Source organism: Neoarius graeffei, chromosome 27, assembly GCF_027579695.1.
Source record: "Neoarius graeffei isolate fNeoGra1 chromosome 27, fNeoGra1.pri, whole genome shotgun sequence".
NCBI lineage: Eukaryota > Metazoa > Chordata > Actinopteri > Siluriformes > Ariidae > Neoarius > Neoarius graeffei.
Genome location: NC_083595.1, coordinates 18,564,014 through 18,591,569, shown reverse-complemented (window position 1 = coordinate 18,591,569; position 27,556 = coordinate 18,564,014). Strand labels below are relative to the sequence as shown.

At 42.1% G+C, this 27,556-nt stretch overlaps 1 protein-coding gene across 1 annotated transcript in view; it reads right to left on the bottom strand.

The window, feature by feature from the left end:
* Positions 1-27,556, bottom strand: part of otog (otogelin) — a 550,025-nt gene that overhangs the window by 293,837 nt on the left and 228,632 nt on the right. Inside the window, exons 20-22 of the mRNA XM_060911543.1 lie at positions 23,261-23,335; positions 23,115-23,158; positions 22,612-22,777 (exon numbers count right to left, since the gene is read on the bottom strand). Of these exons, the coding sequence (XP_060767526.1) occupies positions 22,612-22,777; positions 23,115-23,158; positions 23,261-23,335 (285 nt within the window). The remainder of the gene's footprint in view (positions 1-22,611; positions 22,778-23,114; positions 23,159-23,260; positions 23,336-27,556) is intronic.

Sequence of the window (27,556 nt, the reverse complement as noted above, 5' to 3'; positions counted from 1 at the left end):
TTGTTAATTCACAAGGCATTATAACCATTGTTTGACATAACCTTTCTTTTAATAACACTTTTTAATCATGAATGAATGAATGAACCCTTTATCACTGAACCAGTGAAATTGACCATCAACCTGTCCTTACAGAGGGGGAATAGGACAGGAAGACAGGGATAAAAGAAAATGAAAATAAAATGAGGAGAGATGAGGAAAAAAAAGCACTGCCACACTATGCTCCTGTCAGGAGTACAGTGTGGGAACATTAAAAAACCTCAGCGCATAAGCACACAATAGCACAAGTACACTTTAAAACACGGGACTTGAGGGGGGGAAAGAAGGGGGTAATCAGGGGTGGGGGTAAGGGGGTAGGGGAAGAGGTAGAGATAACCCAGCACAAGCAAGCAGCCATCCACTCCTGCAGCCATGAGGGCGCTGGTCATGCACCCGCTTGTCACACTGGGTGTGAGAACGGCGATCGCGGAAAGTTGGAGAAGGAATGCGAGGAATGCGAGAGCATCTCCCAGCAGTGACCTTCAGGGGGAAATGTTGTCCCAGCAACGGCCTTAACCGAGGCCAGTGCTGTCTCAGGGAGCCGAATGTCGATAAGATAGAGATTGTTTGGTCTTTCGAACAGACGCAGTCTTTGCACGTCCACACTGCTCGTCCATATCTGTCCATTTCGTCCATTCTGTTCAAATTGGTCTCCGAAATACTTATTCCTTGCAAAGCCAAAAGCTTCTCCAAGATGACAACCACATTGTGGTTCAAGTTCTGAATAGTCACAGTCTGAGTGCCGACAGCTTTGCCCACCGCTTGAATCATATCGGGCAGCTTTGTGGGGCTTTGAACAGCTGTCACCATTGTCTGATTTCCTCGATATACCAGGGCAATGCCTAATCCAATCAGCAAAAGTCCTGTAATCATGGTTCCAAATATGTAGATATCTTCAATGTCCTCCACAGAAAGAATTGCCAGGCACATGACCCACCACCGCTCCCACGCATCTATCGTGTAACCAGCCGCGAACATTCCGGCAGGACAGGCGGGTTCCCCCGAACCCAGGCTTCTCGTCGAGAAAACTGTGTCAATTTCGTTAGGAGACCAGTTTATCAATTCCATGCTTTTTTTTTAGTTTAGAAAGCAATGCGGAGAGAGTCTCTTCAAAAAGTACAGACAGACGAGACAAGACAAAGAAGCACGAGCAAGGAAAAAAGGAAGGAGAGGGAGAGCAGAGAAAATGTAACTGCCTTCCGTGGAAGTATGGAGAGAAAAAAAATCATATGGAAAGTGAGGATACTAATTGTTGCAGCTTTGCAATTGGAATTTTTGTCCATTTTTACTTGATACAAGACTTTAACTGTTCAACAGTCCATGGTCACCATTGTTTGATTCTCCTCTTCATGATGCACCATACATTCTCAGTACGAGACAGATCTTGACTGGAAGGAGGCCAGTCAAGCACACGCGCTCTGTGTCTATGAAGCCATGCTGTTGTAGCCCATGCAAAATGAAGTATGGCATTGTCCTGCTGAAATAAGCATGGACTTCCCGGGAAAAGACATCACCTTGATGGCAACATATGTCTCTATAAATTCCGAATATTCACCTCTGCATCAGTGGTACCTTCACACACATACAGCTCACCCACAGCATGGCGAGTTTTTCCGAAGTACTCCTGAGCCCATCTGGCTATATTTGTCATATTATCATGACAGTTTCTCAGGCAGTGCTGCCTGAAGGCTCAAAGGTCACACACATTCAATAATGATCTTTTACGCACCAAGATGTCTCCAAATTCACGGAATTGTTTGACAATATTATGTACTGTAGATTTTGAAAGACCTAAATTCTCTGCAACCTTGCATTGAGAAATGTTTTCTTTGAATTGACTAACAATTCTCATATGAATTTTGGCACAAGGGGGTGAGCCACAACCCATCCTTGCTTGCAAAGACTGAGCCTGAGGTGTATGCTCATGTCATACACAATCATGATCCTCTCACCTGCTACCAATTAATCTGCTTAGTGTGGAATCTTCCAAAATGGTGTTACTTAAATATCCTATAAACTTTTCAGTCTTATCTAGCCTCTATCCCAACTTTGAATGTGTTGCTTAACTGGCGTCCTGCTTAAGCTGGTCGACATACAGTGGTGCTTGAAAGTTTGTGAACCCTTTAGAATTTTCTATATTTCTGCATAAATATGACCTTAAACATCATTAGATTTTCACACAAGTCCTAAAAGTAGATAAAGAGAACCCAGTTAAACAAATGAGACAAAAATATGATACTTGGTCATTTATTTATTGAGGAAAATAATCCCATATTACATATCTGTGAGTGGCAAAAGTATGTGAACCTCTAGGATTAGCAGTTAATTTGAAGGTGAAATTAGAGTCAGGTGTTTTCAATCAATGGGATAACAATCAGGTGTGAGTGAGCACCCACTTTATTTAAAGAACAGGGATCTATCAAAGTCTGATCTTCAAAACACATGTTTGTGGAAGTGTATCATGGCATGAACAACTCTTTTTCTGAGGACCTCAGAAAAAGTGTTGCTGATGCTCATCAGGCTGGAAAAGGTTACAAAACCATCTCTAAAGAGTTTGGACTCCACCAATCCACAGTCAGACAGACTGTATACAAATGGAGGAAATTCAAGACCATTGTTACCCTCCCCAGGAGTGGTCAACCAACAAAGATCACTCCAAGAGCAAGGCGTGTAATAGTCAGCGAGGTCACAAAGGACCCCAGGGTAACTTCTAAACAACTGAAGGCCTCTCTCACATTGGCTAATGTTAATGTTCATGAGTCCACCATCAGGAGAACACTGAACAACAATGGTGTGCATGGCAGGGTTGCAAGGAGAAAGTCCCTGCTCTCCAAAAAGAACATTGCTGTTCGTCTACTGTTTGCTAAAGATCACATGGACAAGCAAGGAGGCTATTAGAAAAATGTTTTGTGGACGGATGAGAACAACATAGAACATTTTGGTTTGGAGAAAGGAAAACACTGAATTCCAGCATAAGAACCTTATCCCATCTGTGAATCGTGGTGGTGGTAGTATCATAGTTTGGGCCTGTTTTGCTGCATCTGGGCCAGGATAGCTTGCCATCATTGATGGAACAATGAATTCTGAATTATACCAGTGAATTCTAAAGGAAAATGTCAGGACATCTGTCCATGAACTGAATCTCAAGAGAAGGTGGGTCATGCAGCAAGACAATGACCCTAAGCACACAAGTCCTTCTACCAAAGAATGGTTAAAGAAGAATAAAAGTTTATGTTTTGGAATGGCCAAGTCAAAGTCCTGACCTTAATCCAATCGAAATGTTGTGGAAGGACCTGAAGCGAGCAGTTCATGTGAGGAAACCCACCAACATTCCAGAGTTGAAGCTGTTCTGTATGGAGGAATGGGCTAAAATTCCTCCAAGCCAGTGTGCAGGACTGATCAACAGTTACCGGAAACGTTTAGTTGCAATTATTGCTGCACAAGGGGCCACACCAGATATTGAAACCAATTGTTCACATACTTTTGCCACTCACAGATATGTAATATTGGATCATTTTCCTCAATAAATAAATGACCAAGTATAATATTTTTGTCTCATTTGTTTGACTGGGTTCTCTTAATCTACTTTTAGGACTTGTGTGAAAATCTGATGATGTTTTCGGTCATATTTATGTAGAAATATAGAAAATTCTAAAGGGTTCACAAACTTTCAAGCACCACTGTATTTTATCACTGTATAGAAATTGACACACAACCCCCCCCCCCCCCCCCCCCCCGGAGACCCAGCCATGTTTTGATTCCCAGAGTACCAATGGATTTGCTGGGAGGTCCTCATGTTGCATGCAATGGCTAGCCAGTTTCAGCCTATGGGATCTTATTTTTGCCAAGAGCATGTGTGGTTTTCTGTATAGGTCCATGTTTCTGATGAAGTTTTTCCATGTCACATTCAAGACCATTGGCATTCTGGTATAGCATCCATCCCGTCTGGCTTCCTGTTCTTTGGTTAGGGTCCACACTTCACACCCATACAGTAAGATTGATTCCACTGTAACGATGAACAGGCAACGTTTCAGCTCATCTGCCATGGATGATTTCCAGATCCGCATCAGGTTATGAAGAGCTCACCAGGCTTGGGCTTTTCTAACTCTGATATTCTTTTCAGACAAGCTCATGTATGACCCAAGGCATTTAAAATAATCAACACAGTCTCGAGGGTCAACTCGAGACTCAAATATTGCATGGTCACCAGCTATGTTGTAGTTCATTACTTTAGTCTTCACTGCATTCAGCCTGAGGCCCACCTTATTGCACTCGAGTTCTATACTGTGTAGCAGTTCTTGGTCCAAGTCTGAAACAAGGGCGATGTCATCTGGTCAAGGTACGTCACTTTAACTGGACCAACTATCCTGCTTCTCCTGGGACTGATGGTAAAGCCATATGTTTCTTCCTTTCCAGAGATTGCGTTCTGGAGGTCATAATCCAAGGCAATGATAATGATATTGTCAGGTCAGTGTCCTGGAGGACTTTGCTAATGGTAACATTGTAGCCCAGTACTACCTGCTGCATGGACAGGTGGTTGGCATCTAAACTGGCTCACCCACTGGTGCAATATTGGTGAGGAGGGTGGCATGACACCCAGCAGGATGAAAAACAAGACCTGTCAAAGGGTGGATGAGCTCATCCAGAGACAACAGTCATCATGCAAACCTTGGGTTGGGTAAGAGTGGTGACCCCCATCCGACACTAGCTACAGAAAGTCAACATGGCTCAAATCCACAAGACAAATCCGATACAGCTGCCAGCTCTGGGAGTGAGCAGGAGCATAGTGATGGGATCAAGTGCATGCCCCAACAGGCTGAATGATACTTTACCCCCAAACCCCAATAAATGCAGGCCAGGTAATGCCAATCAATGTACAAGTCCCAGAATGAACCTTTTGAAATGCAAGAGGAAGGTTGGTCAGTAAAACTACTGAACATCTTTTCTTTGTACTTTTGTCAGTAAAATAAAGGTTCATGTGAATTAATAAAATCATAGATCATTGATTTTATTACATTTTGGAAGATATCCCAAGTTTTCTGGAAATGGGGTTTGTAAATTTTCTTATTATCCATCTTCTTCTAGATTTCTTGGACTAGTGAACTGAGTTCATTTCCACCATTTTGGATTTTATCAAAAATGCTTCATAGTTTTCAGAAGTCACAAATTTTGTCCAATCTTCATGAAATTTGGCATAGACAATCTTCGATGTTGTTCTATCTTCACCAAATTTATCACAGATAATCTTCAGATGACGCAAAAGTTTTGTTGGATTTTTTGTTTTTAGCAAAAGCATTCGTCCACCACAACCAATCAAAATTACTTTCTGCAAGAAGCAAACATTTGTTTTGTCTAATAAATGTTGACGTGTTTGTCTTAAAAAAAAATCTATTCCTGTGTGTGGTGATACCATGGGAGTTCCTAAGGCCAAGATATGCCAACTTTTGAAGTCATCCTCATTGATCCAGCTGCCACACTGGATTTTATTGAATGGCTTAAAACCTTTATTTATTTATTTATTTATTTATTACAGGCTACAAATTTTGTCCAATTTTAATCAAATTTGGTACAGATGCTCTGCCTTTTCAGGCAGAACTTTTCAGCTTTTTTTTTTTTTAAAGTCGCTCAACAGGAAGTGAGCTCATATCTCAGCCAATCTTTGGTCAAATTACATGAAACTTGCTGTGAGTGCATGCAGCTATGCCCTTGAAAAAAAAAAGATGTCACATCTCATCTCATCTCATCATCTCTAGCCGCTTTATCCTGTTCTACAGGGTCGCAGGCAAGCTGGAGCCTATCCCAGCTGGCCTTTGTCACATGCACACTCAAATTCAAACCATCTGAAGCAGTGAACACACACTTGCACACACACAAATGAGCAATGAGCACACACACATACCCAGAGCAGTGGGCAGCTATGCTACAGCACCCAGGGAGAGGGAGCAGTTAGGTGCTTTGCTCAAGGGCACTTCAGCCAAAGGCCACCCCATGTTAACCTAACTGCAATATATTTGATATGTGGGGGGAACTGGAGCACCTGGAGGAAACCCACACAGACATGGGGAGAACATGCAAACTCCACGCAGACCAGCCGCTGGGCTCGAACCCAGAACCTTCTTGCTGTGAGGCAATAGTGCTAACCACTACACCCCTGTACCACCACTGTGACATGAAGTTTACATGGCAACTATACCCTGTTGACTGTTGGCCCCCTTATTGCTGCTTGCAGCATATTTTTTGAAAGTATTATGTTTGGAAGCTGTCACATATGGAAGGTGCCACAGCAATCCAACATCACAATCAACCTTGCTGGAATAGTAAACTTACAGCTTTTTTAACTTATTTCAAATCATCAGCCAGCAAACTCAAATTTATTTTATATTTTAATTTCATAATAATGCTTCTGATAAAGCATTGCACACTCATGGTATTTTCCTAACCAGCTTCATACAACAAGTCTGTTTCTTAGTTCCTCAAAAGACCAAGTTCTTGTTGGCTGGTTGTCCTTCTTCTTTAGGAAAATTTAATTTTAAATGAAAACTACTTTACAAAACAAGTTGATTCAGAAATGTTTCTTTTGCACCAATTTTTGTTTTAGTTCTTATACACCCACTGGCAACATTATAAAGGACACCTTTACACATGCTCATTTATGCAATTCTTCAACCAGCCAATCATGTGGCTGAAACATGAAATCATGCAGACATGCCTAAGGAGCTTCAGTTAATGTTCATGTCAAACATCAGAATGGGGAAAATATGATCTTGAATTTGACCTGGGTTGTTGGTGCCAGGTGGGCTGGTTTCATATTTCAATTTGAAGAAGCCATGGTTAGAGAAGAAGCTTCAGCCCAAAAGGTTGGCGGTTTGATTCCCTGGACCAGTAGGAATGGCTGAAGTGCCCTTGAGCAAGGTACCTAATTCCCACCTGCTCCGCAAATTGCTCTGGGTATGCTGTACAGTGGTGCTTGAAAGTTTGTGAAACTTTTAGAATTTTCTATATTTCTGCATAAATATGACCTAAAACATCATCAGATTTTCACATTAAACCTAAAAGGAGATAATGAGAACCCAGTTAAACAAATGAGACAAAAATATTATACTTGGTCATTTATTTATTGAGGAAAATGATCCAATATTACATATTTGTGAGTGGCAAAAGTACGGTATGTGATCCTTTGCTTTCAGTATCTGGTGTGACCCCGTTGTGCAGCAATAACTGCAACTAAGGTGGTGTTTACATTAGACCGTATCAGCGGATCATCAGATTAACGTTTTTAAAACGATTCGCGTGCACACAGCAATGCCAATACACGATTCGCGTGCACACAGCAACGCCGATACACGGATACGCTAATCACATGACTAATTAGACGGCACGTCACATGATCCCAGTGCATATCGGGCATGCGCAAGTCACTCACCACTTGCAAGTGGAAGGATGGCAAGCGAACACCTTCTCCAGCAGATAAACACACCTGGCTGTGATGTTCATGTTCTCACTGAGTTTAAGCGCCTGAAGGAGGTAAATAAGTTAAAATGTGTAAATAAACCTCAGTGCGGCTCAGCGCTTCCTCCTGCGCTCCAAATCACTCCGCCCTGAACAGCGAGTGCCCTCTGGAGGGTGCGCACTCCAGCCCTGCGCAGCTCACAGAGCACGCGAGTGAAGCGCACGAGCAGTGATTCAGGACTGAGCCGCTGTGTGTGTGATCCCAACGCCAGCGAATCAGGAAGGTGGATGTCACAGTGATGTTGTCCAATGACGACGTCAGCTAGAGCTCAGCACAGCGTATCCTCGTTCCTCAATGTTTACACAGCACCGGATCAGATACGTAATGGATTGAATACATGGGCCCTGGCGGATTCAAGTTGTTCCGCCTGTGGAGTCGTTTCCCGGCGTTTTAATGTGAACGGACAGTGCATCCGCGACGAAAACGAGACGGATACGGTCTAATGTAAACACCACCTAAATGTTTCTGGTAACTGTTGATCAGTCCTGCACACCAGCTTGGAGAAATTTTAGCCCATTCCTCCATACAAAACAGCTTCAACTCTGGGATGTTGGTGGGTTTTCTCACATGAACTGCTCACTTCAGGTCCTTCCACAACATTTCAATTGGATTAAGATCAGGACTTTGACTTGGCCATTCCAAAACATTACCTTTATTCTTCTTTAACCATTCTTTGGTAGAAGGACTTGTGTGCTTAGGTCGTTGTCTTGCTGCATGACCCACCTTCTCTTGAGATTCAGTTCATGGACAGATGTCCTGACATTTTCCTTTACAATTCACTGATATAATAATTCAGAATTCATTGTTCCATCAATGATGGCAAGTCATCTTGGCCCAGATGCAGCAAAACAGGCCCAAACCATGATACTACCACCACCATGTTTCACAGATGGGATAAGGCTCTTATGCTGGAATGCAGCGTTTTCCCTTCTCCAAACAAAATGCTTCTCATTTAAACCAAAAAGTTCTATTTTGGACTCATCCGTCCACAAAACATTTTTGCAATAGCCTTCTGGCTTGTCCACGTGATCTTTAGCAAACTGCAGACAAGCAGCAATGTTCTTTTTGGATAGCAGTGGCTTTCTCCTTGCAACCCTGCCATGCACACCATTGTTGTTCAGTGTTCTCCTGATAGTGGACTCATGAACATTAACATTAGCCAATGTGAGAGAGGCCTTCAATTGCTTAGAATTTACCCTGGGGTCCTTTGTGACTTTGCCGACTATTACATGCCTTGCTCTTGGAGTGATCTTTGTTGGTCGGCCACTCCTGGGGAGGGTAACAATGGTCATGAATTTCCTCCATTTGTACACAATCTGTCTGACTGTGGATTGGTGGAGTCCAACCTCTTTAGAGATGGTTTTGTAACCTTTTCCAGCCTTATGAGCATCAACAACACTTTTTCTGTGGTCCTCAGAAATCTTTGTTTGTGCCATGATACACTTCTACAAACATGTGTTGTGAAGATCAGACTTTGATAGATCCCTGTTCTTTAAATAAAACAGGGTGCCCACTCACACCTGATTGTCATCCCATTGATTGAAAACACCTGACTCTAATTTCACCTTCACATTAACTGCTAATCCTAGAGGTTCACATACTTTTGCCACTCACAGATATGTAATATTGGATCATTTTTCTCAATAAATAAATGACCACGTATAATATTTTTGTCTCATTTCTTTAACTGGGTTCTCTTTATCTACTTTTAGGACTTGTGTGAAAATCTGATGATGTTTTAGGTCATATTTATGCAGAAATATAGAAATTTCTAAAGGGTTCACAATCTTTCAAGCACCACTTTATGTTGCTCTGGATAAGAGTGTCTGCTAAATGCCAGTAATGTAATTTCATAAAGTGCTGATGTTCTGGAATTTGCACACACTACGAAAATTACACAGAACTGTGCAAAAAGCAAGCAAGTAAACAAAACCCCAGTGGCTGTTCAAGCAGATGCTGAGCAAGGCACCTAACCTCTAACTGCTCCCCAGGCTGCTCTAGGTATGTTGTATATCACTCTGAATAAGAATGCCTGCTAAATGCCAGTAATGCATTGTAATGTAATTTCAGAAAGTACTGATGTTCTGGAATTTTTACACAGAAAAAAATCTCATATAAAGATTACACAGAAGTGTGCAAAAAGCAAGCAAACAAGAAAACAAAATCCCAGTGGCTGTTGTAGCAGATGTGCTTCGTTAATGATGTCAGATGAGAATGGTCAGATCTGTTTGAGTTGACTGGAAAGCTATAGTAATTCACATACCCACTCTTTACAACCTTGGAAAACAGTCAGAACCACTTTCATTTACATTTGCAATATTTGCTACAAGTTGTATTCGGTGGGTGGCTCTGTTCTGGGATCTCTCTGCTTTTCCATGTGCCTATGTGGAAATCCTTGAGGCAGGGAGAGCACACCTCCCTGTCCTTCCACATGCCTACATGGAAAGACTAAGAGGGACAGCAGCAGGACCCCCCCCCCCCAATGGGGTACAGAACAGAGCAGGCATCAATGACAACAGAGATGACATTGATTAAGGTAGGTCAGGGGTCACCAAACTTTTTTTCTCTGGGGGCCACATTGTCGTTCCTGACTGTAATGGGGGGCCGGGGTCAGGTCCCCAGGTGTATGACCCAGACAAATATGACCACCAGCAGGCCTCATTGTGTAGTAGAGATTACTAGCCTGGCACAGCCATCCACACTACTATATCCACACTACTATATCAACACTTGATTCCTGGCACATATTTGTTTATCTTTACTAGTGGTTTGCAAAAGTAGTAATCGAGTCTTCACACTTTGTTTTAATTTGAAATACCACAGATATTCCATTTATTTATTTTCTAATAAAAATAACATCAAAGCTGTCAAGGTAATAAACATCTGCCTAGTTGAGGTGATTGACGCTGGCAAAGGTGAGTGGAAAATTATAAATTGTAGGTAGGCCTGTTGATATTATTAATAATATTAATAATAATTGTGTGCATCACTTAATAAAGGTCAAATAAATAGGCCTATAAAATAAATACATTTAAAAAAACAGTGAAATTATCTCATCTCATCTCATCTCATCTCATTATCTCTAGCCGCTTTATCCTTCTACAGGGTCGCAGGCAAGCTGGAGCCTATCCCAGCTGACTACGGGCGAAAGGCGGGGTACACCCTGGACAAGTCGCCAGGTCATCACAGGGCTGACACATAGACACAGACAACCATTCACACTCACATTCACACCTATGGTCAATTTAGAGTCACCAGTTAACCTAACCTGCATGTCTTTGGACTGTGGGGGAAACCGGAGCACCCGGAGGAAACCCACGTGGACACGGGGAGAACATGCAAACTCTACACAGAAAGGCCCTCGTCGGCCCCGGGGCTCGAACCCAGGACCTTCTTGCTGTGAGGCGACAGCGCTAACCACTACACCACCGTGCTGCCCAGTGAAATTATAATATGAGCAATAGATCAATAGATCACAGCAGTTGTGCTGTGTCCTGCACGTCATTGCTCTCATCCATAGCCAAAGCAAAAAACTCGAATTCTGACGTTTTCTCATTTAGCTGGTCATACACGTTGTCCCCCAAATCTTCGGTTCACCTGGTCATAGTAGGTGCGGAGAGACTCACCGCGTTGAGCGCATCCTTCTTGTCGGGACACACCTCCTTGGCCACAGCAAGCATGCATACTTTAACAAAGTCCCCATCAGTAAAGGGCTTTCCATGGGTAGCTAGTAGGTGAGCTACCTTATAGCTAGCTTGGACAGCAGCCTGGTTGATCTGGGTTTGGCGAAGGAATACATTCTGTTGTGCAGCCAGTCCGCATTTCATCCTCTGAATCCTGTCTTCTCTTGTTTGCCCTCGCAAACTGCGTTGTCACTACGAAACTCTTTGTGGCGGGTTTCGTAGTGACGACACAGATTATATTCTTTGAAAACCGACACACTTTCTTTACATACAAGACAAACTGCACGGTCCTTACACTGAACGAAAAAATAATCGGTGGTCCACTGTTCTTTAAAAACTCTGCACTCTCTGTCAGCTTTTCGCTTACCACTAGCCATTTTGCTGTCCTGAACACTGACAGTTCTCTGCGCGTGCACTGCCTGTCACTGCTTGATCGCGAGAATATGACGAAAATTCGGAAAATATGAATAGTTCATTTTATAACTAAATATCAATTTTAATTGATAAAATCAACAAAATACAAGATGCAGACATGTTATTATTTGCCAAAAAGCAATTTAAAAAAATAGGCCATGACCACTTTTGGGGATTGCCTCATAGGGCCGGTTCAAGTGGTGGGGGGCAGAGGGGCTGGGGGCCGGTCAAAGGGGGGTGGCGGGCCGTAGTCGGCCCGCGGGCCATAGTTTGATCCTTCCATGTGCCCACATGGAAAGCCTTGAGGCAGGGAGAGCACATCCCCCTGCCCTTCCATGTGCCTGCATGGATAGGCTAAAAGCAGGGAGAGCAGCAGCAAACACCACACATGGGATACAGAATAGTAGCCAGCAGATCACGATGCACTCATAGCTTTTGAGCATCTAGGATGGCTTAAGCCTTGTGCCGGAGGTAACGTTCATAAGCTGATGATGACTATCAACCCATTGCTTTGAGCACTGAAATAGGACTTATACAATGCCTTGCAAAAGTATTCACCCCCTTGGCATTTTTCAGGTTTTGTTGCCTCACAACTGGAATTAAAATGGATTGTTTGAGGGTTTGCATAATTTCATTTACAGAACATGCCTAGAAATTTGAAGATGTGATTTTTTTCTTTTTATTGTGAAGCAAACAACAAATAGGCCAAAATAACAGAAAACTTCAACGTGCATAACTATTCACCCCCCTAATGTCAGTACTTTGTAGAGCCACCTTTTATGGCAATTATAGCTGCAAGTCGCTTTGGATAAGTCTTTATGAGCTTGCCACATCTATCCACTGGGATTTTTGCCCATTCCTCAAGGCAAAACTGCTCCAGCTCCTTCAAGTTGGATGGGTTCTGCTGGTGAACAGCAATCATCAAGTCTGACCACAGATTCTCAATTAGATTGAGGTCTGGGCTTTGATTAGGCCATTCCAAGACATTTAAATGTTTCCCTTTAAACCACTCCAGTGTAGCTTTAGCACTATGTTTAGGGTCATTGTCCTGCCGAAACGTAAACCTTCATCCCAGTCTCAAACCTCTGGCCAACTCAAACAGGTTTTCCTCCAGAATTGCCCTGTATTTAGTACCATCCATCTTTCCTTCAGTCCTGACCAGCTTTCCTGTCCCTGCAGATGAAAAATATCCTCACAGCATGATGCTGCCACCACCATGCTTCACTGTATGAATGGTGTTCTCAGGGGGTTGGGTTTGCACCACACACAGCATTTCCCATAATGGCCAAAAAGTTACATTTTAGTCTCATTTGACCAGAGAATTTTCTTCCATGTGTTTGAGGAGTCTGCCACATGCTGTTGGGCAAACTCCAAATGTGTTTTCTTAAGCAATTACTTTTTTTCTGGCCACTCTTCCGTAAACCCCAGCTCCGTGGAGTATATGGCTTATTGTGGTCCTATGAACTTATACTCCAGTCTCTGCTGTGTAACTCTGCAGCTCCTTCAGGGTTACCTTTGGTCTCTGTGCTGCATCTCTGATTTATGCCCTCCTTGTCCCATCTGTGAGTTGGGGTGGGCAGCCCTCACTTGGGAGGATTGTTGTGGTACCATGTTCTTTCCCTTTGATGATGATGATAGATTTGATGGTGCTCTGGGAGATCATCAAAGATTTGGATTTTTTTTTTCATAACCCAACCCTGACTTGTACTTCTCAACAACTTTGTCCCTGACTTGTTTGGAGAGCTCCTTGGTCTTCATGGTATTGTTTGGTTCTTGGTGCCTTTTGCTTAGTAGTGTTGCAGCCTCTGGGGCCTTTCAGAAAAGGTGTACACACACACACGCGCACACACAGAGATCATGTGACACTTAGATTGCACACAGGTGGACTTTATTTCACTAATTATGGGACTTTTGAAGGTTGGACCAAAACTTTTTAGGGGCTTCATAGCAAAGGGGGTGAATACATATGGACATGCCTATTTTCAGTTTATTTTTAAAAGTAATATTTCTTATTTCACTTCACCAACTTAAACTATTTTTTGCAGATCCATTACATAAAATTCAGATTAAAAAAAAAAACAACACACATTTAAATTACAGGTTGTAATGTAACAAAATGGGTTAAAAAGCAAACAAACAAGGGGGGTGATTACTTTTGCAAGGCATTGTAGATGCTGCCATTGTTGCTACTCCTATGCAGAAAGAATGAGCAGTGTAGGCAAAGGCAAGTGGCAACCAAGCTCGGGACATGGATTTCCCCCCCTCTGAACAAAGAGTGGCTCTTGATGGCTGGCTCAAAGTTGGCTTCTCAGATAGCGAGTCATGGAGGACAGGGGACAAATAGAATCAAAATTGATAGTCCTTCCTTATCCCTATCAGTCTTGAATGTTTTAAAAATATGGAGAATTAGTGAAGTTTAATTGAAATGGCAATTAAACACAGAAATGGCATTGATTAAGGAACCTCCCTGCCCTTCCATGTGCCTACGTGGAAACCCTTGATGCAGGGAGAGCACACCTCCCTGCCCTTCCTACGGTACATGGAAAGACTAAAGCAGGGAGAGCAGCAGCAAAGACAGTTTCTATTAGGTCTGTATAACTGAAGCATCCACCCCTTAATTATGTGATTAATCTACGCAGAAGTGGGAGAGTGAAAGAGAGATGTACATCATTGTCTTGTGATTTCTCTCTCTTAAGGCCATTTAGCAGGAGATGAATAGATGGGTTTTCAAGTAGGCTGAAGGTGGATGGATCCAAAAGCCACAGATGAAATTGAATTCCTGTGACAAGTCCTTTGATGGAGGATAGCTGCCTTTGCAGAATTCGAAATGGTGAACAATAAAGGCACTTAGATGTGAACATTGATTATATCATTACAATGACACCTATCAAGGAGTGGGATATATTAAGTAGCAAGTGAACAGTCAGTTCTTGAAGTTGATGTGATGGAAGCAGAAAAATGGGCAAGCATGAGGATCTTAGCATCTTTGACAAGGGCCAAATTGCAGTGGCTAGATTACTGGGTCAACACATCTCCAAAATTGAAGGTCATGGGGGTGTTCCCATTGTACAGTGATTATTATCTATCAGAAATTGGTCCAAAGAAGGACAATCAGCGAACCACAGAAGAGCTACTGTAGCACAAATTGCTGAAAATGTTGATACTGGCTATGATCGGTATCAGAACGCACAGTGCATCACAGCTTGCTTTGTATGGGCTGAGTAGCTTCAGACTGGTCAGAGTGCCCATGCTGACTCCTGTTCGCCAAAGAAAGTGCCTACAATAGGCATGTGAGCATCAAAACTGGACCATGGAGCAATGGAAGAAGGTGGCCTAGACTGATGAATCCCATTTTCTTGTGTGTTACCAGCTGGGTGCCTATGTGTTGCTTATCTGGGGAAGAGATGGCAGCAGGATCCACTATGGGAAGAAGGCATGCAGCAGATGCAATGTGATACACTGGACAATGTTCTTGGGAAATCACAGATCCTGGCATTCATGTGGATGTTACTTTGACACATATTACCACCTAAACATGGTTGCAGACTAAGTATACACTTTCAAGCCAACACTATTCCCTCATGGCACTGGCCTCTTTTGGCAGGATAATGTACCCTGCCACACTGCAAAATGTGTGCAGTATAGGACATCAAAATGTCACATTAAATCATGCATAATTATAGATGCAAAGGTCTTATGAATAGATACCATGATGGAAATATTGACAGGCAGAATAGTTACAGAGAAGGTGGCACAAAAGGAAGTGAAGACCATACAGAGTCATACATTTTTAATGCGGACTTAACTAACCCAGATCACATATAGTGAGCAGCAGAGAGCAGGGTTGTGAGCAGGCATCAGTGATACAGAAGTGACATTGAAGAAAGTCAGACAGTATGAAAGCGGAGGAGCTGGGGTGGAGGTGGGTTGCAAAATGGTTTGCAGAAGAAGCAGCAAAGGTAGCCAGGTTAAAGTAGCTTAAATAAGGCACCCTATGAGAGATATTCCAATAGAATGCATAGAAGAGAATCAGCTGAGCTGACAGCTGATGTGCACTGGCTTGACATCAGCTGCAGTCAGCTGATCTAGCTGGGCTTGAGGGCTGAGCTTGACTTTGTGGCCTGCCAGAATTGCACTATACTCAATTTCAGTCAGGACCACTTTCATCAAAGAACTTTATTTATATTTGCACCAAGTTGTATTTGGCAGGTGGTTCTGTTTTGGGACCTCCCTGGTCTTCCACATGCATATGTGGAAAGCCTTGGGGCAGGGAGAGCACACCTTCCTGCCTTACCATGTGCCTACATGGAAAGGCTAAAGCAGGGAGAGCAGCAGCAACCCCCTAAAGCCACCACACCAAGCAGACCTCCCTGGCCTTCCATGTGCTTTCATGGAAGAGCCAGCAGAAGGAGCAAGCTGAACTATTAAGTAGGAAGCAAGTTAAACCAAGCTGAAATATGGTAAGGGGAGTTGAAACTTCACAGATTGCTAGTTGGGGTAACATAGCTAGTAAGTTTATACAGAGAGCCTGAGCAGCTATGCAATAATATTTATTGTTTAATCTTGCACAGTTTGAATGAACAGGGGCAGCTCAGGCTGGATGGTGCTGTTTCCAGGCACAGTTGGCAAAATTTCTGAAATTCAAAGAGGGACAAAGAATTGGCCATTTGCAGTCCAAGCCTGGAATATGGGCTGTTCAAACAATGAAATTACTCAACACAGAGGACCATGTGAGGCGCGTCACGAATCCATTCATAAATAGAACTGAGGAGTACCCTTTGTTAATGATGTTTACAGCTGTCTCATCTCATCTCATTATCTCTAGCCGCTTTATCCTTCTACAGGGTCGCAGGCAAGCTGAAGCCTATCCCAGCTGACTACGGGCGAAAGGCGGGATACACCCTGGACAAGTCGCCAGGTCATCACAGGGCTGACACATAGACACAGACAACCATTCGCACTCACATTCACACCTACGGTCAATTTAGAGTCACCAGTTAACCTAACCTGCATGTCTTTGGACTGTGGGGGAAACCGGAGCATCCAGAGGAAACCCATGCGGACACGGGGAGAACATGCAAACTCCGCACAGAAAGGCCCTCGCCGGCCACAGGGCTCGAACCCGGACCTTCTTGCTGTGAGGCGACAGCTCTAACCACTGCACCACCGTGCCGCCCTACAGCTGTCTCATTGTCACAAAAACAAGATTTGCTTTCTTGACCAGTGTTTACCCCACAGAAAATGAGCTATATGTTTGGGTAAAATTCCATTAGAACAGTGGAAGTGTTAGCTGGCAAGGATGGCCATGCATCAGCAAACCACCGATTATAGAACCCTCACCCCCTAACCAATGGAAGGGGCTGCATCTGTGAACAACTTAATTGCTAATGGAGATTCCATGTATTCATTATAGAAGAAAGAGATACCATTCCATTTACCCAACAGAAGGAGACCAGAACTGGAATTCATATCTGCAGCCTGTATCCAAGCTCACTCTATCATGGAGTTCTGTACAGATTTCAAGAAGTCGTGAAGCCTGGATATAAAGGATCATCCTTGGAGAGTAACACACATTGCATAATTAAGATGCCCAAACAGAAGCAATTCACTTTTTGAAATTACTATTGCCTCCTGCACTTCTCATGACCTCTCTGATGTGATTTAATTTTTCTGAGAGACAGTGAAGCTTGCATCAGGTTGCTGTCCACATTGATGCCTAGAAATTCTATACTCTGGAGAGGGGCTGATTTTTTTCTTCAGATAGAAGAATAGCCAATTTTGTAAATGTATGTTTAAGCACTGAGGTACATTGGTACAATGTACAATAACTAGAGGATAAGTAAATAACTAGAGGATATATTTTTGGAGGGCGGCAAGGTGGTGTAGTGGTTAGCGCTGTCACCTCACAGCAAGAAGGTCCGGGTTCGAGCCCCGTGGCCAACAAGGGCCTTTCTGTGCGGAGTTTGCATGTTCTCCCCGTGTCCACGTGGGTTTCCTCTGGGTGCTCCGGTTTCCCCCACAGTCCAAAGACATGCAGGTTAGGTTAACTGGTAACTCTAAATTGACTGTAGGTGTGAGTGTGAATGGTTGTCTGTGTCAATGTGTCAGCCCTGTGATGACCTGGCGACTTGTCCAGGGTGTATGTAGTAAAAGTTCATTATGTCTACCTATTGAAACTATTCTTTAAATTCGTTTTTTAAGACAAGGATTTTTTAAGATGTTACCTTGACAGTTTCGGCGATAAACTTCCGCTTTCTTCAAACAGTCACCAGATGTCGAGTGGTGACGTGCCTTATCAACTGATGTTACGCTACGGAGGCGTGAACGTCCCGCCCAATTTGACAGGTAGTTCACGCCTCCTGCTGTCAGGTCGCTCCTCCAGGACGGCGCTCCAGGTGTGTGACAGCGCGTACGCTCCCTCATCCCGGTTCATCGTTCTCTGCGCACGCTTTTGTATCTCCACTGCCTCTAAAATCCAACGTTGGAATCTATTTTCTTCAGCGCGAATGACTCTGGCCTCTTCCCAATTCATTATATGATTATGTCGTTTACAGTGGTCTGAAATGGCTGATTTTAAGTTTTCTTGGTGTGCTTTTTCTTTTTCGGATCTTGTGAGTCTTTTTGTTGTTTCTTTTTCACATTCTATTTGGTGTTCTTTTTTTCTAGTATGGAAACATCTGCCCGTTTCTCCAATATAAACTTTATTACATGAACGGCAAGGGATTTCATATATGACGTTGCATTTATTGTCCAGTTGTATTTTGTCTTTGGGGTGAACTAGCAGCTGTCGGAGGTTCTTGTATGGTTTGACCGGGGTGTTGATGTGGTATTTCCTCATGGATCGTTGGATGCGTTCTGTAACTCCTTTTATGTATGGTAGTGTGACAAAGCCTCGGTTTGTTTTTTCGGTGTTTCTCCTTGTTTGTTTATTTTTTTCCTTTGTTTGTGTCTGTAGTTTCCCTTTTCGGATTGCCCACAGTGGATATTGGCAGTTTTTTAATGCCTGTTGGATGTGTTGGTCCTCCTCCTGTCAGTCTTTCTCCTCCGTGATGTTCTGTGTTCGGTCGTATAGTGTTCTGATTACTGACGTTTTATGTGCGATGGGATGTTCAGATGTCCAGAGTAGATATTGGTCGGTGTGTGTAGGTTTTCTGTATGTTGTGATTTTAATGTTCCCTTCTTCTGTGTGGTGTATTTTTAAGTCCAGAAAAGCTATTGTCTTGTCCGTTTCCTCTTCGTGTGTGAATTTGATGTTGCCTGTCTTGTCTATGGAGTTTAGATGATCCGTGAATTGTTGTGTGTGACCTGTTTTGGTTATTTCAAGAATGTCATCAACGTATCTTTTCCAGAAGATAGGTTTGCAGTCATCCGGTGCTGTTTCTATGGCTCGGGTTTCCAGATCCTCCATAAAAAAGTTGCCAATATCCACTGTGGGCAATCCGAAAAGGGAAACTACAGACACAAACAAAGGAAAAAAACAAACAAACAAGAAGAAACACCGAAAAAACAAACCGAGGCTTTGTCACACTACCATACATAAAAGGAGTTACAGAACGCATCCAACGATCCATGAGGAAATACCACATCAACACCCCGGCCAAACCATACAAGAACCTCCGACAGCTGCTAGTTCACCCCAAAGACAAAATACAACTGGACAATAAATGCAACGTCATATATGAAATCCCTTGCCGTTCATGTAATAAAGTTTATATTGGAGAAACGGGCAGATGCTTCCATACTAGAAAAAAAGAACACCAAATAGAATGTGAAAAAGAAACAACAAAAAGACTCACAAGATCCGAAAAAGAAAAAGCACACCAAGAAAACTTAAAATCAGCCATTTCAGACCACTGTAAACGACATAATCATATAATGAATTGGGAAGAGGCCAGAGTCATTCGCGCTGAAGAAAATAGATTCCAATGTTGGATTTTAGAGGCAGTGGAGATACGAAAGCGTGCGCAGAGAACGATGAACCGGGATGAGGGAGCGTACGCGCTGTCACACACCTGGAGCGCCGTCCTGGAGGAGCGACCTGACAGCAGGAGGCGTGAACTACCTGTCAAATTGGGCGGGACGTTCACGCCTCCGTAGCGTAACATCAGTTGATAAGGCACGTCACCACTCGACATCTGGTGACTGTTTGAAGAAGGCGGAAGTTTATCGCCGAAACTGTCAAGGTAACATCTTAAAAAATCCTTGTCTTAAAAAATGAATTTAAAGAATTGTCCAGGGTGTACCCCGCCTTTCGCCCATAGTCAGCTGGGATAGGCTCCAGCTTGCCTGCGACCCTGTAGAACAGGATAAAGCAGCTAGAGATGATGAGATGAGATATATTTTTGGAGTCAAATAATTAAAAACTTACTGGAGTCAGATATTTAATCCTAAAGTTAAAACAAGCATTTACCTTCAGTTCTCCTGATATTCCATTGTTGGTTATAGGAGAGCAGCAGGCTAAGAAAATACAGTAGAACTTTACCTTTTAGCTCTATAATAATAATAATAATAATAATAATAATAATAATAAGTAGCAGTCTGTTACCATTATTGTGATTATATTGTTGGGACTTTTTCTATGCTGTACTTGTAAGTTTGTTGTTGTTTTTTTTTTTTTTTGGCCAAACTTGTATGGTATAGGTAGCACAGTGGTGTAGTGGTTAGCACTGTTGCCTCACAGCAAGAAGGTTCTGGGTTTTAGCCCAGTGGCCAATGGGGGCTTTCTTTGTGGAGTTTGCATGTTCTCTCCATGTCTGCGTGGGTTTCCTCTGGGTGCTCCGGTTTCCCCCACAGTCCAAAGACATGCAGGTTAGGTTAATTGATAGCTCTAACTTGACCATAGGTGTGAATGTGAATGGTTGTTTGTCTCTGTGTCAGCCCTGTGATAACCTGGTGACTTGTCCAGGGTGTACCCCGCCTCTCACCCATAGTCAGCTGGGATAGGCTCCAGCTTGCCTGCGCCCCTGTAGAACAAGATAAGCAGCTACAGATAATGGATGGATGGAAGGTATAGTGAGTGTGTTTGTGTGTTCATATTACATTTTAAGCCCCTTGTATTCAGTGTTTGAATAAAAATAATTTTTTTTAATTCCTTCCATCCTTGATGGAGGGGGAAAAAGTGCTTTATTACAGTTTGTAAATTACACCTGTCCCTGCTATTTTACAAAGCTGTTCAGTTAAAAATGAGGTTACATATCTTAATGCACTGTATGTCAAAGCAAATATATGTGGGATATAATGTAAAATGGGAAATGGTTTGGATGTCTTTGCTGTTTGACTAAAATAGGTGCAAGCGGAAAACTTAATTTTTTCGAATTTAATCAAACATAGTGCCCTCCACGATCAGTGGCACCCATTGTAAGGATTTGTAAAAAGGGTTAGGGGAAAAAAATCCACCTTTCAGTGAAGTAGCTTCATCTCTCACTTGGGAGAAGAAAAAAAAATCCAACCTTTAATTGAAACATTTATTTGGAGAAATATTCATCAATAAATAATTATTTATCAAAAACACATCTGCCATGATTATTGACACTTAATATTTCGTACAACCTCCCTTTGCCAGAAAAACAGCACCAAGTCTTCTCCAAAAGTATTTTATAAGGTTGGCGTATACATAGCAGGGCATCTGAGACCATTTCTCTTTACAGAATCTCTCCAGATCATCCAGAGTCTTGGACTCTCTCTTGTGCACTTTCCCCTTTAGCTCACCCCACAGTTTTCAATAGAGCTCATGGCAGGGGACTGAGATGCCCATGGTAGAAGCTTGATTCTGTGGTCTGCTAATGTGCTGATCTGGACATTCTTTAGATCATTGCCCTTGCTGAAAGGTCCAAGGATGACCCAGTTTCAGTTTTCTGGGAGATGCAGCCAGATTTTGATTTAAATTGTCCTGGTATTTTATGAAGTCCATGATGCCATGTACCCAAACAAGGTTTCCAGGGCCTTTGGAGGAAAAATAGCCCCAAAAACTAAGAAATTATGATTTTTTTTGCCTCTCTTACTATCCTCCTCACTGTATGTGGGGGAAAAATAAAATTTAATCCTCTTCCAGGCAAGTTTGGAATAGTTACAGTTGGTGTCCACTTTTTTTTTTTTTGTCCCAACAGTAGAAGTGTACATTTTCAGGTAAGTAGCTTTTTAAAATAAGTCAAGTCAAGTCAAGTTTATTTGTATAGCGCTTTTAACAATAAACATTGTCGCAAAGCAGCTTTACAGAATTTGAACGACTTAAAACATGAGCTAATTTTATCCCTAATCTATCCCCTAATAACTATTCTGTGATTAATGAAGGTCAACACACTTCTGGTTTGTATGTTCTCTTTATCTTTCCCATGTTGATGGATGACTAAGGGAATCTGACCTTTGGGTCACTTCATATTTGTACCCCATTTAATCAGGAAGTCACAGATTACAGCTTAAATGTTCCTACACATGCCAATCAACTCAAAATGTACAATTTAATTGGGAAAACATGCTTCAGTTACCTTGTGTTCACTCTAATTTCCAGGGGTGCCAATAACAGTGGCACGTGTTTTTTTGTTGAAAATACTTCTTGATGTGGGATGTGCTTTTCTCTGAATAAGTTTATTTCAATTAAAGGTTGGATTCTATTTTTTTTTTTAGTAAGAGATGAAGCTACTTCACCAAAAGGTGGATTTTTTTTCTATGCCTTTTTACTAATCTTTACAAGGGATGCCAATAATTGTGGAAGGCACTGTAAATCTCCTTTCCATTTGAAAGTGTCTTATGTTAATTCACAATTAATTAACATTAATCACACAACAGAAATTAATTATGTATCTGATTTCAAGTGATTGACAGTTTCTATTTGCCAGGCTGCTTATGTAAATCCAGAAAATCATAGTTTGGTGATCCTGACCTTGATCCTAATCAAAATAACATTGTTACTGAGCTGAATAAATGCTATACAGGAGTTAAAAAATAAAATAGAGCCAGCAGTATACTTACCCTGGTGGGCAGATGCAGCCGGGCACACAGGGCTCATGGCTGGAGCAGGTCAGGTTAAGCAGGTATGATTCACAAGTGTGGACACAAGCCAAACCTTTACTAGTTGATGGTCCTTCCACCATATTCCCACAATCAACATAAACCTGCCCTGGAGGACACAGTTTATCTGAAAAGAGAGTGCACATACTGTATGCATACTACTGGTTGATCCAGTAATGACACACTAGGGTAATCATTCAGCTCATTCAATTAAGGAAATATAACAAATTTATCATTTAAATAGGTAAAATCACATATAGGTCTCTTTTTATTCATATAAAAATTCTTCAGTTCTTCCAAAACTCCTTGCAAAATATCAAGATATTTATGAATATATAAATATTTATACTGAAACATTCCCTCAAGCTGCACCTACCCACACCCACCCACCTCAATTCAGCAAATTTGTATTTGAACTTTGGGGCTCAGTTTTCAGACATGAAGCCATTAATAATGACACTCACCAGTAATAATGCTTTGTGAGACAAGTTTTCCATCTTGACAAATTCTACATGGAGAATCAGCATAAAAAGTTTAATTTATTTATACACTGACAAACAGACAAATTAGTCAGATGCAATCATTGGACAATTATATGCCAGGATCTTACTGGATATCTGATGATGTCAGAATCACATCTCCAGGAGAGTAATCAGCTCCCAGGAAGGAGCATGGGCATTCACTCCTACACAATACATATGTGCTTTACATTAACAACTTCATTATACAAGTAATATGTGGTCTAGTACACATTGTTAATGAGAAATTAATTAAGGGGGGAAATACAGTCAGGTGCATAAATATTTGGACATTGACAAAATTATTGTTGTTATTTTAGCTGCCTACAGCAGCACATTGGAGTTAAGGAATGGAAGAGCATGGAAGCAACCTGATGCTCACTGTATCCCTCTGCCAGTATAGCCTGAATTGAACTCTTTCTTTTCTCACTCAAAACTTTTCTTTTTAACTTTTTTGGTATGATGAATAGATTTTTTTTATTTGTATACAAATTAAATTTAAGGTACAACTAGCACTATTTTTGCCATCCAAACTGGTCCAATTACAAGATAATAGTGATAATCACAACAGTAATTTTTATACTTTTTGTTATTAAATAAGATTTGGTTCAGGTGATCACCTAATCAGTACCTCATTAAGTAAAATGAGGTGTGCTTGTGTTGCAATTCCAGCACAATGCCTGGAATGAAATGGCTGCTATACATAGAGATGCTGATTTATATATATATATATATATATATATATATATATATCATCTCATCTCATTATCTCTAGCCGCTTTATCCTGTTCTACAGGGTCGCAGGCAAGCTGGAGCCTATCCCAGCTGACTACGGGCGAAAGGCGGGGTACACCCTGGACAAGTCGCCAGGTCATCACAGGGCTGACACATAGACACAGACAACCATTCACACTCACATTCACACCTACGGTCAATTTAGAGTCACCAGTTAACCTAACCTGCATGTCTTTGGACTGTGGGGGAAACCGGAGCACCCGGAGGAAACCCACATGGACACGGGGAGAACATGCAAACTCCACACAGAAAGGCCCTCGCCGGCCCTGGGGCTCGAACCCAGGACCTTCTTGCTGCAAGGCGACAGCGCTAACCACTACACCACCGTGCCGCCCCCTTATATATTAGTGCTGTCAAGCGATTAAAATATTTAATCGCGATTAATGTCGCGACTGTCATAGTTAACTCGCGATTAATCGCAATTTAATCGCACATTTTTGTCACATGAAAAACCATTGTAATTCTCTTATCAGTATAAAAAGTGAATGGGCTTGCTCACCGTTCGAACTACGGGGGTACTCGGGGGATCCGAGATCCCCTGAAACAGACATGAGATCCCTTGAAAACATGATTTGGGAAATGTTGGGGGGTCTCTAAAATATAGAGTGCTCTGAGATGATGCTAAAAATAGTAACCATGCGGTCGGCACAGCCATCTTGGAAGTCACTCGCTCCAGAGCGCTCATAGAGTACACATCATAGAGTAAACATTCACCGATTCATTTCCGCGTTAGAGGGCTTAGAAGCTTTGATTTTTTAAGAATTTAGACATCTGAAGTGATGGAGCACTACTGTGAAAGTTTGGATAAGCAGGCACGGGAGTGTTATGCTGAGAAGGTACGTTTTATTGGGAATGTAGATCCATACACTGTTAGTGAGAAGGAATGGAAAGCTGACCCCAGCTTGTTGCCGCATAATTATCAATTATTTTAGTCAGTGAATAAAATGTAGGCCTAGTATGTAACTTGTACTAACAGCATGTGTACATAAACATTACTAGGCCTAGATCTTAAATGCCATTTGATGCAACAATGCACTGCAGTAGACATAAGCTACCTAATGTGACAAATATATCCATTAATCATTGCTGAAAGTACATAGAAAAGATAATAGTTTGTATCACATTTATTTTAGTAACTATGAAATTCAAGACAATTTAACCTACCTGTCACAAAGTGATCAGAACAAATCTAGATACAGTCAAGTTGTCCTAAATTTGATCGGTTAATGGCAGCCAGCCACTGTCGTCTCCTCCACTCGCTTTTCTCCTGTGCTGCAATTCCCGGGTTTGTCACAACTTTAGGGAGTCTGTGGAAGCTTTTGCCACCCTTTTACCCCCGGCTACTACAGCCAACAATGACACACGTATTCGGCATTTTGCTTCGCTGAGCAACAACAATGCACTGACACAGTGACGTTTGACTTCCAATATGGCCGCCGCCGGGTTCGCGCTGATCTCGAAGCACTCTATTGGCAAAATGATGTTTATTGACATAGCAATCGTGTGTAACGGGAAGCATTTGCATATCCGAAGTGAGCGCGCGATGGAGATCCGCGCTCTGAGACAAGCGCAAGCACCCCCAAGGGAAAAAAAAGGGACCCCCCAAAAATATCGGTATAGTTCGAACACTGGTTGTACCAATGTTTTTTTTTATTTTTATTTCAGAGCATAACACGTCTTGTCACAGCCACTGCAAAGTGGGGCTGGAGCCGCCGATGGGAAAACGAAACTTAAGCCGAGCACCGTGGCTCTTCGGGGGAGGGCAGAGGACTCTGGCTGTGCGGGGCGTGGCATCATGTCACAGAGCGTTAATCTCGCGATAAAAAAATTATCGCCATTAAAATTGAGTCAAGTTAACACGTTAATAACGCGACATTTTTGACAGCACTAATATATATATATATATATATATATGACATGGTTTTTTATTGGGAAATATGCCACTTATATTTTTCTTACAAACTACATCTGGGACACTGAGTAATATATTTTACAATATTTTCACTCATGAGGATATTGATGAATTGTTTTGATTAACTTGTGTAGTTTTTGTTTGTGAAGACAAGCCTAAATGCCTATCACACCCTAGCCAGACTCCACCTCTGTCAATAGGACAGGTGCACCCTGGGGATCTTGGCCTTGCGGTCGAGTGAGCCAACAGAGTCACTGGCGACTAGGTTGTAAAGTAGCCTCTTTCACTCTAGTTAACTAAGATCACCAAAGGTAGATAATTACTCGGAAATATCCAACTCATAATTTTGTGTCCATTTTTTGAATTATAATTATTATTGTTATTTATTATTTAGTTGAATAACTAAAATATTAGTATTAGTCGTATTATTATTACTATTGCTTTGTGTGCGACCTTCCCAGAGGTCACCCTCCCAGTTCCATGGCAGCTATGGCCATCAGCGGTGACAAAGACAAACCTCCACCTTATCACCATGTACGTATTGGCACAATCAACGTTCGTACTGCAAAGTGCGAAAGCAAACTGGAGGAATGTGTGATGCAAGTGAGGATGCTTAAACAAGACATCTGCTGCATGCAGGAGACCTGCATCACTGGCCAAGGAGAAATTGAGTTCGATGATCCCATCCTCAGTGGCTGGAAGGTTGTCTACAATGGAATGAAAGGGAGGGGGCTGGCTGGTGTTGCTATTGTACTAGCCTATTGTATAACCCCGATTCCAAAAAAGTTGGGACAAAGTACAAATTGTAAATAAAAACGGAATGCAATGATGTGGAAGTTTCAAAATTCCATATTTTATTCAGAATAGAACATAGATGGCATATCAAATGTTTAAACTGAGAAAATGTATCATTTAAAGAGAAAAATTAGGTGATTTTAAATTTCATGACAACAACACATCTCAAAAAAGTTGGGACAAGGCCATGTTTACCACTGTGAGACATCCCCTTTTCTCTTTACAACAGTCTGTAAACGTCTGGGGACTGAGGAGACAAGTTGCTCAAGTTTAGGGATAGGAATGTTAACCCATTCTTGTCTAATGTAGGATTCTAGTTGTTCAACTGTCTTAGTTCTTTTTTGTCATATCTTCCGTTTTATGATGCGCCAAATGTTTTCTATGGGTGAAAGATCTGGACTGCAGGCTGGCCAGTTCAGTACCCAGACCCTTCTTCTACATAGCCATGATGCTGTAATTGATGTAGTATGTGGTTTGGCATTGTCATGTTGGAAAATGCAAGGTCTTGCCTGAAAGAGACGTCATCTGGATGGGAGCATATGTTGCTCTAGAACCTGGATATACCTTTCAGCATTGATGGTGTCTTTCCAGATGTGTAAGCTGCCCATGCCACACGCACTAATGCAACCCCATACCATCAGAGATGCAGGCTTCTGAACTGAGCGCTGATAACAGCTTCGGTCGTCCTTCTCCTCTTTAGTCCGAATGACACGGCGTCCCTGATTTCCATAAAGAACTTCAAATTTTGATTCGTCTGACCACAGAACAGTTTTCCACTTTGCCACGATCCATTTTAAATGAGCCTTGGCCCAGAGAAGATGTCTGCGCTTCTGGATCATGTTTAGATACGGCTTCTTCTTTGAACTATAGAGTTTTAGCTGGCAAC